Genomic DNA, 13,172 nt, shown 5'->3' on the forward strand with positions numbered 1-13,172 from the left:
TACAACCAATATATATAAACTACACCCTTTATGAGCTTGAAAAGAGACCTAATAGATCTACAAATCAGAAGCTACAACGACATGAGATTAATTGGTTAAACTCATTAACCACATTAATCAATATTCGTTAACTGTGTGTACATTCCATTAAAGACTCACATATGAACTCTTCTCATTGTAGATACATTTTTGTGTCCACAGATATAGACCAATAATAGTAAGTTAGTCCTTCACAAATGTTCATAACACCAACTAGATTACATTACCATTTTACCTCTAGGTTACTTCTAGCTCTTAAATACAATGCTCCTCTAATAAACAACTTGTTTATGGTTTAAACAATATAAACAGAAAACCCCCCACGAGCTATAGAGAGGGTACAACCTTTTGCTCAAGTCTCTAAGACACCATTTAAGGAAAATCTCATCTATTTTCCCTAAAGTCGGGAAGGATTGAATTCCATCTTCTGTTATTATGTTCCCAACTCCTCGCTCAGTTTTTCCTTAAAATGATAAGCATATTGAGTCAAAAATTTGGTCACTCTCATCCGTATAAATCAATGGACAATCCCTCGCGAATAGGAATTCATACTACACTCAAGATTAAGACTAAGTTACTTATGTCTTCCTAATGAAATAGAAACCTAACTAGTTAATGATGTTAATTACATCTAGTGGTTACTATTTCGTGATCTGGTCTTATGCAAACTCATTGCATAAGATACTCTCACTTGCATGTCACCTACATGAATACATTAGATCATTGCATTTGTATCAAATACAAATTGAGCCATATCCATAGTGTTACCAAGATAAGGTACCCAACCTTATCTCTATACTATAGACCTTTAAGTTGTATCTCAAACATTGATCCTGTATGTCTTTACATACTGTTCAAGACTCATCAAACAACTTTGGATGTTAGTTTATTGGATTTAGGTTATTAAGAAAAAAACTAATAATATAGTCAATAATGCTTTATTGAAATTATAATAATAACACTCTATTAGTAACAGTTAACAAATTACATTTACTATCGACGAGTTTTAGGACATAAAACCAACAAACTCTCACTTGGACTAAAAATCAAGTCTAGTGGTAGTTTATGGGATGTACATAATAAAGTAATCCTCAAACATTAGAAATGGTAAAATATACAAGTATATTACATAAAATGTACATATACAAATATAGTAAACTAGGACATTCTCATAACCATTACACATCTCCTACTTGCCCTAGATTACCTAATGTACATATCTCGCAGACCTAGACTTTCTAAATGACCCTTGAACACTTTAGCTGTGAGAGTCTTTATAAATTGATCAACAATATTGTGCTATGAAGCGATCTTGGTTACAATCACATCTCCTTGTTGCACAATCTCCTATATCAGGTGATACTTTCTCTCTATGTGTTTTCCTTGTTTGTGGCTGTGAGGTTCTTCAGAATTTGCTACTATCTCACTATTTCCATAATATAAAATTATAGATGAGTTCATGTTTGTAATAATTTCCAAATCATACAAGAACTTCCTAAGCCAAACTGCTTTTTTTGATGCTTCAAAAGCAATGACGTATTCAACCTCCATGGTGGAGTATGTAATGCATCCTTGCTTGATGCTACGCCATATTACAACTCCCTCATTCAAGGTGAACCTGATCCCGACTAGGATTTCCTAGAATCCTTATTAGTTTGGAAATTAAAGTTTGTATATCTTGTAAGGATCAACTCCTTAGCTCCATACACAAGCATGTAATCTCTATTTTTTCTAAGATACATGAGAATAATCCATATAACCTTGGGTTGGACTGATACCTACTGACTATTCCCATTACATAACAAATGTTTCGCCATTAAGCTACCCATAGCTAAGGTATAGAGAATACATCTCATATCTTCAACTTCTTGAGGTGTCTTAGGACATTGTTCCTTAGACAAATGAACCTCGTGCTTGAAAGGTAATAAACCTTTCTTATAGTTCTGCATCAAATATCGAACCAACATTTATTGATATAGGTTACCTGAGATAGTGTTAGCATTTTGTTCTTACTATCTCTTATGATTTGGATCTCAAGAACATATTGTGCCTCTCCCAAATATTTCATTTGGAATTAAGCTACTAGCCATGTTTGAACGTCAGTTAAGTATCCTACATCATTTCCAATGAGAAGGATATCATCCACATAAAGTACTAAGAAAGCCTACTTTACCTATGTTGATTTTCTTGTATACATAAGGCTCATCAACGTTTTAGTCAAAACCATAAGATTTGACCGTTGTATCAAATCTAATGTTCTAAGATCTAGATGCTTGTTTCAACCCATAAATGGATCGATTTAGTTTGCAAAATCTTTGCTCCTAACCTTGGGTTATGAACCCCTTGGGTTGAGACATAAAGATACTCTCTACAAGATTGCCATTTAAAAAACAGTATTGACATCCATTTGCAATATTTCATAATCATAAAATGTGACTATGCATGAATAAGAGAATCCTTATAGACTTTAACATAGCAACAGAGGAAAAAGTTTTCTCATAGTCAACCCCTTCTCTTTGGGTCCTTTTTATTACAAGCCTAGCTTTGAAGGTCTGTATCTTCCTAGGGGCAAAAAGCGATCCCCGACGGTTTCTTCCCTTTGCTTCGTATTGGTCATAAGGCTTTCGATTTTTGGGGCTCATACTCCGAGGACTTCAACCCACACTCCCGGCATGCTCCCGGACATGTTTTTCGGAGGTATAGGTCGGGAGCGAGCTCGTTGGAAAGAGAATTGTGGTGCGACCCAAAACGATCCAAAAGATGGCCAATGCTTTCAACGAGTGGCGAACGCTCGTTCGGTGTCAGAAATCACTGGAAATGCATTTGCAGCGAAGGAAACGGGCTGAGCTCAAGGATTTTCGATGCTCCTCCCAAGAAAACGCAAGCGAGAATGCCCCAGACTCAGTTTTCTCGACCTGGGGCAAAAAGCGGTCTCCCAATAGTTTCTTCCCTTTGCTCCGTATTGGTCATAAGCCTTTCGATCTTCGGCGCTCGTACTCCGAGGAATTCAACCCACACTCCTGGCATGCTCCCTGACACGTTTTCCGGAGGTATAGGTTGGGAAGCGAGCTTGTTGATGAGAGAACTGTGGTGCGATAAAAAACGATCCAAAAGATGGCCAATGCTTCCAACGAGTGGCGAACGCTCGTCCAGTGTCAAAAACCACAGAAAATGCACTTGTAGCGAAGGAAATAGGCTGAGCTCGAGGACTTCTAGTGCTCATCCCAAGAAAACGCGAGTGAGAATGCCCCGGACTCAGTTTTCTCATCCTGGGACAAAAAGCGATCTCCCGACGGTTTCTTCCCTTTGCTCCGTATTTGTCATAAGTCTTTCGATCTTTGGTGCTCGTACTTTGAGGACTTCAACCCACACTTCTGGCATGCTCCCTGACACGTTTTCTGAAGGTATAGGTCGTGAAGCGAGCTCGTTGAGGGGAGAACTGTGGTGCGATCCAAAACGGTCCAAAACATGGCCAATGCTTCTAACGAGTGGCGAACGCTCGTTCGGTGTCAGAAACCACTGGAAATGCACTTACAGCGAAGGAAACGGGCTGAGCTCGAGGACTTCCAGTGCTCGTCCCAAGAAAACGCGAGCGAGAATTTCCCGAACTCAGTTTTCTCGTTATGGGACAAAAAGTGTCCCACGACGGTTTCTTCCCTTTGCTCCATATTGGTCATAAGTCTTTCGATCATCGGGGCTCGTACTCCAAGGACTTCAACCAACACTCTTGGCATAACCCTTGACACGTTTTCTGAAGGTATAGGTTGGGAAGCGAACTCGTGGGAGGGAGAATTGTAGTGCGACCCAAAATGGTCCAAAAGATGGTCAATGCTTCTAACGAGTGGCGAACGCTCGTCTGGTGTCAGAAACCACTGAAAATGCACTTGCAGCGAAGGAAACGGGCTGAGCTCTAGGACTCTCAGTGCTCATCCCAAGAAAACACGAGCGAGAATGCCCCGTACTCAGGTTTCTCGTCCTGGGGCAAAAAGCGGTCCCCCGACGTTTTCATCCCTTTGCTCTGTATTGATCATAAGTCTTTTGATCTTCGAGGCTCGTACTCCGAGGACTTCAACCCACACTCCTGGCATGCTCCCTGACATGTTTTCCGAAGGTATAGGACGGGAAGCGAGCTCGTTAAAGGGAAAATTGTGGTGTGACCCAAAATGGTCCAAAAGATGGCGAATTCTTCCAACGAGTGGTGAACGTTCGTCCGGTATTAGAAACCACTGGAAATGCACTTGCAACGAAGGAAACGGGCTGAGCTCGTGGACTTCCAATGCTCGTCCCCAGAAAACACGAGCGAGAATGTCCCGGACTCAGTTTTCTCGTCCTGGGACAAAAAGCGGTCCCCCGACGTTTTCATCCCTTTGCTCCGTCTTGGTCATAAGTCTTTCGATCTTCGGGGCTCGTACTCTAAGGACTTCAACCCATACTTCTGACATGCTCTCTGACACGTTTTTTTGAGGTATAGGTCGGGAAGCGAGCTCATTTGAGGGAGAACTGTGGTGCGACCCAAAACGCTCCAAAAGATGGCCAATGCTTTCACTAGTGGGGAATGCTCGTCCGGTGTCAGAAACCACTGGAAATACACTTGCAGTGAAGGAAATGGATTGAGCTCGTGGGCTTCCGGTGCTCGTCCCAAAAAATGCGAGCCAGAATGTCCCAGACTCAGTTTTTTCGTCCTGGGGCAAAAAGCGGTCCCTCGACATTTTCTTCCCTTTGCTCCGTCTTGGTCATAAGTCTTTCGATCTTCGAGGCTCATACTCCGAGGACTTCAACCCACACTCCTAGCATACTCTTTGACACGTTTTCTAGAGGTATAGATCGGGAAGCGAGCTCGTTGGAGGGAGAACTATGGTGCAACCCAAAACGGTCCAAAAGATGGCCAATGCTTCCAACGAGTGGCGAACGCTCGTCGGTGTCAGAAACCACTGGAAATTCACTTGCAGCGAAGGAAACGGGCTGAGCTCAAGGACTTCCAGTGCTCGTCCCAAGAAAACCCGAGCGACAATGCCTCGGACTGAGTTTTCTCGTCTTGGGGCAAAAAGTAGTCTCCCGATGGTTTCTTCCCTTTGCGCCGTATTGGTCATAAGTCTTTCAATCTTCGGAGTTCGTACTCCGAGGAATTTAACCCACACTCCTGGCATGCTCCCTGACACGTTTTTCGGAGGTATGGGTTGGGAAGCGAGCTCGTTGGAGTGAGAATTATGGTGCGATCGAAAACGGTCTAAAAGATGGTCAATGCTTCTCACAAGTGGAGAATGCTCGTCCGTGTCAGAAACCACTGGAAATGCACTTGCAACGAAGGAAACGAGCTGAGCTTAAGGACTCCCGGTACTCCTCCCAAGAATACGCAAGCGAGAATGCCCCGGACTCAGTTTTCTCGTCCTGGGGCAAAAAGTGATCCCTGATGTTTTCTTCCCTTTGCTCCGTATTCATCATAAGTCTTTCGATCTTCTAGGCTCGTACTTCGAGAACTTCAACCCACACTCCTGGCATGCTCTCTGACACGTTTTCTGGAGGTATAAGTCGGGAAGCGAGCTCGTTGGAGGGAGAACTGTGGTGCGATCCGAAATGGTCTAAAAGATGGACAATGCTTCCAATGAGTGGCGAACGCTCGTCCGGTGTCAGAAACCACTGGAAATGCACTTGCAGCGAAGGAAACGGGCTGAGCTCGAGGACATTCGGTGCTCATCCCCAGAAAATGGGAGCGAGAATGCCCCGGACTCAGTTTTCTCGTATTGGTGCAAAAAGTGGTCCCCGACGTTTTCTTCCCATTGCTCCGTCTTGGCCATAAGTCTTATGATCTTCGGGGCTCATCCTCCGAGGACTTAAACCCACACTCCTGACATGCTTCCTGACACGTTTTCTGGAGGTATAGGTCGGGAAGCGAGCTCGTTGGAGGGAGAATTGTGGTGCGAACGAAAACGGTCCAAAAGATGGTTAATGCTTCCACGAGTGGCGAACGCTCGTCCGGTGTCAGAAACCACTGGAAATGCACTTGCAACGAAGGAAACGGGCTGAGCTCGTGGGCTTTCGGTGCTCGTCCCAAAAAAATGAGAGCGAGAATGCCCCGGACTCAATTTTCTCGTCCTGCGGAAAAAAGCAGTCCCCCGACGGTTTCTTCCCTTTGCTCCGTATTGGTCATGAGTCTTTCGACTGAATCTCTCTTTCTCTTATAGATCCATTTGTACCCTATAGGTTTCACCTCTTTAGGTAGATCTACAAGCTTCTACACTGAATTGAAGTACATAGACTCCATTTTCAAGGTCCATGACTTTATCCATTGGTCTTTGTCTACATCATTCATTGCCTGTTTATAGGACAATAAATTCCTAACACTATCATCTGGCATGACAACTTGAGTTTTAGTTAAACTCAAGTAACAGTTAGGTTGTGATATAATCCTCCCACTGCACCAAGGCATTCTCCATGATTAAGGACAAGACTGGCTTGATGTTTTGGTTTTATCAACTCTTGATGAGGGACAAACTTCATTAGCAACTCTTATTGATTTATCATTAGTTTAATACTATTTTGCTTTGTGATTTATGACCTCTCATGTGGTCTTCTTCCAAGAAAGTATCATTTGTCAACACAAACACTCTATTTTTCTTGTGGATAAAAGAATAGACTTACTCTCGTTTCTTTAAGATAACCAACAACTTGACATAACCTTGAATGGGGTTCCAACTTTTTGGGATTTTTCACTAACACGTGTCTGGACAACCTCAGATTCTGAAGTAACGTAAACTAGGTTTATGTCCTCTTCATAACTTGAAAGGTGCTTCGAAAACACTCTTCGAGGGAACATTGTTTAAGATATGTACTAGTCTTTACTACATACCTGTAATATGAGCTAGGCAATTGACCATAGCTCATTGTAGAAAAAATCATTTCCAATAGAGTTCTATTTCTCCTTTCTGATACACCATTTTGTGGAGGTGTACCAAATTTTGAGAGTTGGGATTGAATTCCATGTTCTATCATATAATCCTGGAATATCAAGTTCATGTACTTTCTAACCTCCATTAGATCAAAGTATTTTAATCTTTTTACTCAATAGATTTTCAACTTCAGCCTTATACTCCTTGAACTTTTCAAGAGCTTCAGACTTATACTCCATTAAGTATAAATAATCATACCTTGAATAATCATCTATAAAAGAGATGAAGTATTCAAAACCTCCTCAAGTTTTCACATTCATTGAACCACATAGGTCTGAATGTACAAGTTCTAAAGGCTCTTTGGCTCTATAACCTTTTTCAGTAAAAGGTCTTTTAGTTATCTTTTCTTTAAGACAAGATTCTTTTAGGTTAATCTTTCAACTTAGGTTAATCTCTTACTTTTCTGTTCCCTAAGAACTAACCATTACTCTAAACTTTAACTCTTGAGTTTTCTCCAAGACTTAACTTGCCCTAGACTCATTTCTCTTTCCTTGCCCAAGGAAACAAACTTTTGCTCTGATACCAAGTTGCTCTGATACCTTTAGACTTAATTTAGGTTTCTTGATAGGAAGAATAAACTACTTAATGAGGCAGTGAGAGGACCAATCCCTAAGGTTCTATTTATAAACACCACCAACATGGTGTTGAATTAGGATATTATCTTTTAACCCAATGGGTCTAATAAAATAATAAGTCCAAAAGGGATAAATAATATATAATGCAATTGGGCCACATTAATTATAATATTATATTTAAGAATAAATCTAACATATGGTTCCAAAAATTTCAGAACAGAGTAAACTAAGGCACATTAAGAAAAATAACAATGTCTATTTCAAAGTACCAAGGAAAGAGTAAGCATAGATAATGAGATTAGGTATTCATACCTTTAAAGCTTCTGTGGCACAGTAGTTTGTAACCCTGGTTGGAGGTTGTTCGCTCGAAGGTTGCCCTGGGTTTCGTCGTCGGTGTGGGTATGCACGTCGCTTTGGTTTGTCGTGGGGTGAGTGGGATGGGATCGTTCGTGGAGAGAAGGAAAATATAGTTTTGTTACTTTTCATTTTTAATGAAATTATGTGGAGTCTTTTAGAAAATATAAGAAAGAGTATTTACATTGTATACCACAATTTCGAAAATTTAAAAAGTCCAGAGGCACACGTGTAAAAAATACCAAAAATGCCCGTCAACAATGGGTACACGATCGTTTAATTAATTGGGTACACGATCGTCCCAAATCTAAACTTTTTTTTTTCAAATTATGGTCGTTTAAATTTGGGGTTTCAAATCTAAAAAAAATTCAAAATTTGGTATACGATCGTTTAGATTTGGCTACACGATCATTTAGATTTGAGGTTCCAAATCTATTTTTTTTTTCAAAATTTGTATACGATCGTATAGATTTGTTTAGTTCTAAACGATTTTTTTTTTCAAAATTTGGTATAAACTATTTTTTTTCAATGTTCTTTTATGCACGATATTTTAATTTAAATCTCTAACCAATTTTTTCAAGATTTTTTATATACCATCTGCGGAAAAAAGAAAAGAAGAAAGAGAATTTTTTTCAATATTCTTTATACACAATCTTTTAGTTTTTGGTTACTCTAGTTTAAATGTTTAACCAAATTTTCAAGATTCTTTATATACCATCTTGTTTAAAAATGAAAAGAAGAAAGATGATACAATAAAAAAAAGAAGAAGAAATAGAAGAAGAAATACAAATAAAAAGAAATAGATTTAGTTACCCAAATCTGAAAAAAGAAAGATGGAAGAAATTGCACCGAGTACAAAGCAACAAGACGATAAAAATATAAAAAATAAGAGAAAACGATAGAAGGAAAAATCTGTAATATTTAAAAAATGGCTAAATTGATAAATTTGTCGTAAATATTTTAGTAATTTATTATATTTATGAAAGTTTCCCAAATTATATCAAATCAAAATCTGTTTACATTAGAAAATTTTCGTGTATTAACGATATTTAACAAATCTTAAGAAAAAACAACCATACGAAAGTTTCACCTTTTTTGCGTCAAATTTCTTTTTAACACTAATTGACACAGTTCCCTTCCTACAAACCCAATTTTCTTATTCGGTTAATCCTAGGTGTAATTGAAGCCCTTAATTGTGAAAGTGATATGTTTTAGCACCTTAATCTTTCCAATTAAGAAAAAGTGTCATAAAAATTGTTTCCATATGTTTTTGTTTAGAATCAGATAGAGGCATATATACAACCTAATATTGATACATATCAACTTAAATAAATAAATAGAAAAATTATACGAATCATATATGGAAAAATATACAAATCATATATGCATGGAAATATATTTCCTAATAAAAGGTTTGATCTAATCTCCAACATATTTACAACAATTTGCTTTTACATTTTTTATTTGTAGACGTTAATTCATTGACCTATGATAAGCTTTTACGTCAAAATTATTAACACTATTGAAATTAAATAGATTACTATTGTTGATATATTTGGTGTTTTGAAAAGAAATCGAAGATGATTATCTTTGAATTGTTATTATCCAATAAATCTAGATTAGTACAGTATCATAGAGAACAAATAAACAAATATTAAACATATAGTTTCTCATATACAAGTTAATGAACAAAGGAAAGGAAAATATACATCATTATTAGCTACTGCTACTATCTTAGAAAAGGGTATACAAGAAAAAAGAATGAAGGCCAATCTATTATTTACCATTCATGAATGTGTCAAAGAACTTGTTGTTTACTCCTGTTCTAAAAATGAGCAACTCAACTTCACTTGTTAGATTAATCTCAGTTTCAGCAGGTACGAAGAGGACGTCTCCTTCACTAATTACATCACTTTCAACTGATTCTTCATTCAGCATCATCATCCCCTTTCCTCCAGCAACCAGAAATATCGAGGGTCCAGGGCTCGATGGAAATAAGACAGATGTCCCCTTGGGAAGAGCACAACGATCTACCTCAAATTCATCGAATGGTGGAACATACTTCGTTATGTATGGATTCATGGGAACTCCTTGGAGGATTTCAGGAAAGCCCTGCAGATTAGCTAAACATGTCAAAACTTTTGAGCTCTGGCCTTCTTTGACTTTTTTTCGAGCAACATAGAAGAACTTCATACTGAAACTTTTGAACAAGGGAAATTGTTGGAATGGTTCGATAGGAAAGTTTACCTGTTTGTAAGTGAGCATGGCACAGAGAGTTTGGACATCACGAAACTTGGGAGTTAGACCAGCCCGAACAACATTATCGGACGTTGCCATGCACTCAATACACTCGCCCTTTATATATGCATGAGGCTCGTTTGCCCCAAGGTATAGGGCTTCTCCAGCACTAAGCTTCACATAATTTAAGAAAAAGGCTGCTATAATGCCCACGTCATCTGGATATTGCTTCTCAAGATTTAAAACCAAAGCTTCCTTAGCAGTTAATTGCCTCACCTGAAGAAAGATAAAGTATACAAAACAAGGAGCAACTAGATGAGCACAGATCATAAACATGTATTCGTTACTCCGGAAGTCTAGAAGCAAGTCTACTTAAACATGAAGTTCAAGGCAGATAAAGAAAAAAAATGCACTCAATACACTCACCCTTTATATATGCATGATGCAAGTGTTTACAAAGTTCCATAAAAAAGTATACTTCATAACATACAGTTCAATTTAAAATCAAGTAAAAATCAAATTGCCTTCGTAGTGTTATGGTCATGCTTTACGCAGAGCAGAAATAGAGCAGAAAAATAAAGGTTAAAGAAGAGGCTCTTTTATCTTTCTTTCCTTAGAAAACAAAACTACAAAGCATATGGAAAGGAAGCACAAACCCTTCATTGGTGAATGCTGCCTATAACAAAAAGAATGAAGAGTGGTCTTAGATAAAGTTTGCTTCCTACATTCTCTAAGGAAAAAGAATAAATAGATCACTTGAAGAAGAAAGTTTCCAGACAAAAACCAAGTAAAGCTTTGCATAGTCACCTCACTTTCAGAGTGCAGTCGCCTCGTCAATTCTGATATCACTTTCGATATCAACAATTTGGGAGCCGACATCAACTGGGTGAAAGCCAACCTTAGAGCAGACTTCAGATCTTCTTCCTCGTCTTCGTCATCTAACAACAACAGTCTGTTTGTGGCTGCAGTGCCAATCATTTCTACACTTTCAGGAACAGTATGAAGAACATACTTCAACTCCTGGAAAGAAAAGAAAATTAAACAACAGATGGTGTCATCTAAACAAGACAAAAGAAGGAAAAGAAAAATTCTTTTCAACATGAGAAGAAAAGTAATGGACTTCTCTTGGGGGGGAAGCAACTGAGAAGCAAAAAGTTATCTCAAAACCAGAGAGAAAAGAAGTATTTGTTTTCCTTTGTTGAATCTTGTGAGACATTTGAGAAAGTTTGCTTATCATTTTATTCACCACAAATTTTCCTTCATCACCCACATATTGAAAAGTCATACTCAAAAAGTGAAAAGCAATCTTTCTGCTTAAAAGAACAAATAAAATCAAGCCACAAAAATTAAGGACATACAAGACATTTCACTACATCAAAACAGAACAATGAATTCAACTGTTCTAACCATCATACACATAAAATATTTGATTACTGGTCACATCAAGATTAACAAGTCTAAAAGAAGGTTGTGTCAAAGAAGAAAAAGAGAAGTATAAAGAAGATTGAGCATAAGCCTGACGAAAGAGACCTTTATAATATAAATAGTTTAGTAGAATCCAAGCGAATTGAAATCAGATAACATTAAGAAATCAGATAAACATTCCATTTAAAACTGAAAAACGTTCAAACAAAACGAAAGTAGACAACATCAAGAGAGAAGCATTAAAATAATGATTCAATGCCAACAAAAACTTATCATAAATTAAATTAAACTAAACAAAAAAACAGATCCATGGAACTTCAATAACTCACAGATAAACTGGAAGATTTGGGGTTCCCAATAATTTACCTCGAGACTGATGAATCCACACAAAGCCTCAAAATCAGTAATGGCGAGAGCCATTTCAGGTTTGTGATTTGCATCTCTATAAACTTTAGGTTGCAAGATATGAAGTTCTTTGGCCAATTCCTTATCAGGATGAGCCTGAATCGACAATGGTTTCGCCACAGAAAGAACCTAAAAACAAAAAATCGAAATGAGAAAGAAAAGGAATTCATTCATTTGATTAACCAAACACCAACACCAACACCGAGACCAACACGATGTTCATACCTTGAACAGAAAGGGGATATCGGAACCCCATTTCTGGACGACCTTATCACCGAGAACATTGGGATTTTCCAACACCCATGACTTCAAAGAAGTTGAATAGGAGTCAATCCGGCCGCCATTCTCAACAGCGGCGGGAATTAAAAAGGAAGGTCCGGAATCATGGGTTCCCATCCAGAATTCAGCGTAGGGTTTATCAGGATCGATAACGGATCCAGAGTTCAGAGCGAAGAGTCTAGCGACAAGAGAATCTTGCCCTCTGATTCCCCAATCGTAAGTCTGAACAGAGCACTTCAATCGGAATACATTGCTCTGTTTCTTGGTGGGAAAAGCGTCAGACTCCATGAAAATTGGAGAGAGAAAAAGAGAAGATGGGAAGTGAAGAAGAAGATATGGGAAATTCAGAGAAGGTTAAAGGGGTATAAATGGAAGTTGAAAGCCATGGGAGAGGGCAAAGAAAAAGGAATTTTGCTGGTTTTTGAAGAAGTTTGGAAGAGAGGGAAACAAAGTACCGGAACGCGACTATGAGAGAGAAAGAGTAAAGATGACGGTTCTCAAAATAAGTCAAATTGTTGACTTTTTCCAGAGTTCAAAAAAAAAATTACTTTCATATTTTGACGAGAAATTTTGCCGATATATTGTCTTCATTTCGTCATAATATCAATTGGTGAGAACTTTAAAATTTAATTCTCAATCTCGTGATGCTTCAAGTGTCATTAAATTTTCCAACACTATTTATTTTTAAAATATACATTTTAGTATTAAATTCTAAGTCCTTGTATTTTAAAATATTAAAGTTTTATGTTACGAGAGATTTGGGTTTTATTCCGCTTTATCGTTAAGTTTCAAAATTTCATGTCAACTATATGCATCTCAATCTTTATTATTAACGTCTGTTTGTTGATTTAAAAATAATTATATAGTAAAATTTAGTAGTGATGAGTAAAACTTAATTTTATATTTCTTT

At 38.0% G+C, this 13,172-nt stretch overlaps 1 protein-coding gene across 1 annotated transcript; it reads right to left on the reverse strand.

The window, feature by feature from the left end:
- Positions 1–9,548: 9,548 nt before the first annotated feature.
- LOC103496801 (mannose-6-phosphate isomerase 1-like) lies at positions 9,549–12,750 on the reverse strand. The gene is made up of 5 exons (XM_008458796.3): positions 12,209–12,750; positions 11,945–12,112; positions 10,961–11,173; positions 10,163–10,429; positions 9,549–10,027 (listed from the first exon to the last, which is right to left on the reverse strand). The coding sequence occupies exons 1-5, from the start codon at positions 12,548–12,550 to the stop codon at positions 9,692–9,694; spliced, it is 1,326 nt and encodes a 441-aa protein (XP_008457018.1). The 5' UTR covers positions 12,551–12,750; the 3' UTR covers positions 9,549–9,691.
- Positions 12,751–13,172: the final 422 nt, after the last annotated feature.

The sequence above is a fragment of the Cucumis melo genome, chromosome 6 (genome assembly GCF_025177605.1).
Source record: "Cucumis melo cultivar AY chromosome 6, USDA_Cmelo_AY_1.0, whole genome shotgun sequence".
NCBI lineage: Eukaryota > Viridiplantae > Streptophyta > Magnoliopsida > Cucurbitales > Cucurbitaceae > Cucumis > Cucumis melo.

Bases quoted from the DNA above. Each gene is read 5' to 3' on its own strand.
- LOC103496801 (XM_008458796.3), bottom strand. From the start codon at position 12,550: ATGGAGTCTGACGCTTTTCCCACCAAGAAACAGAGCAATGTATTCCGA. The intron at 12,113-12,208 runs GTATGAACATCG...TTTTGTTTTTAG, and splicing joins ATATCCCCTTTCTGTTCAAG to GTTCTTTCTGTGGCGAAACC. The intron at 11,174-11,944 runs GTAAATTATTGG...TTTTCTTTCCAG, and splicing joins GTGGATTCATCAGTCTCGAG to GAGTTGAAGTATGTTCTTCA.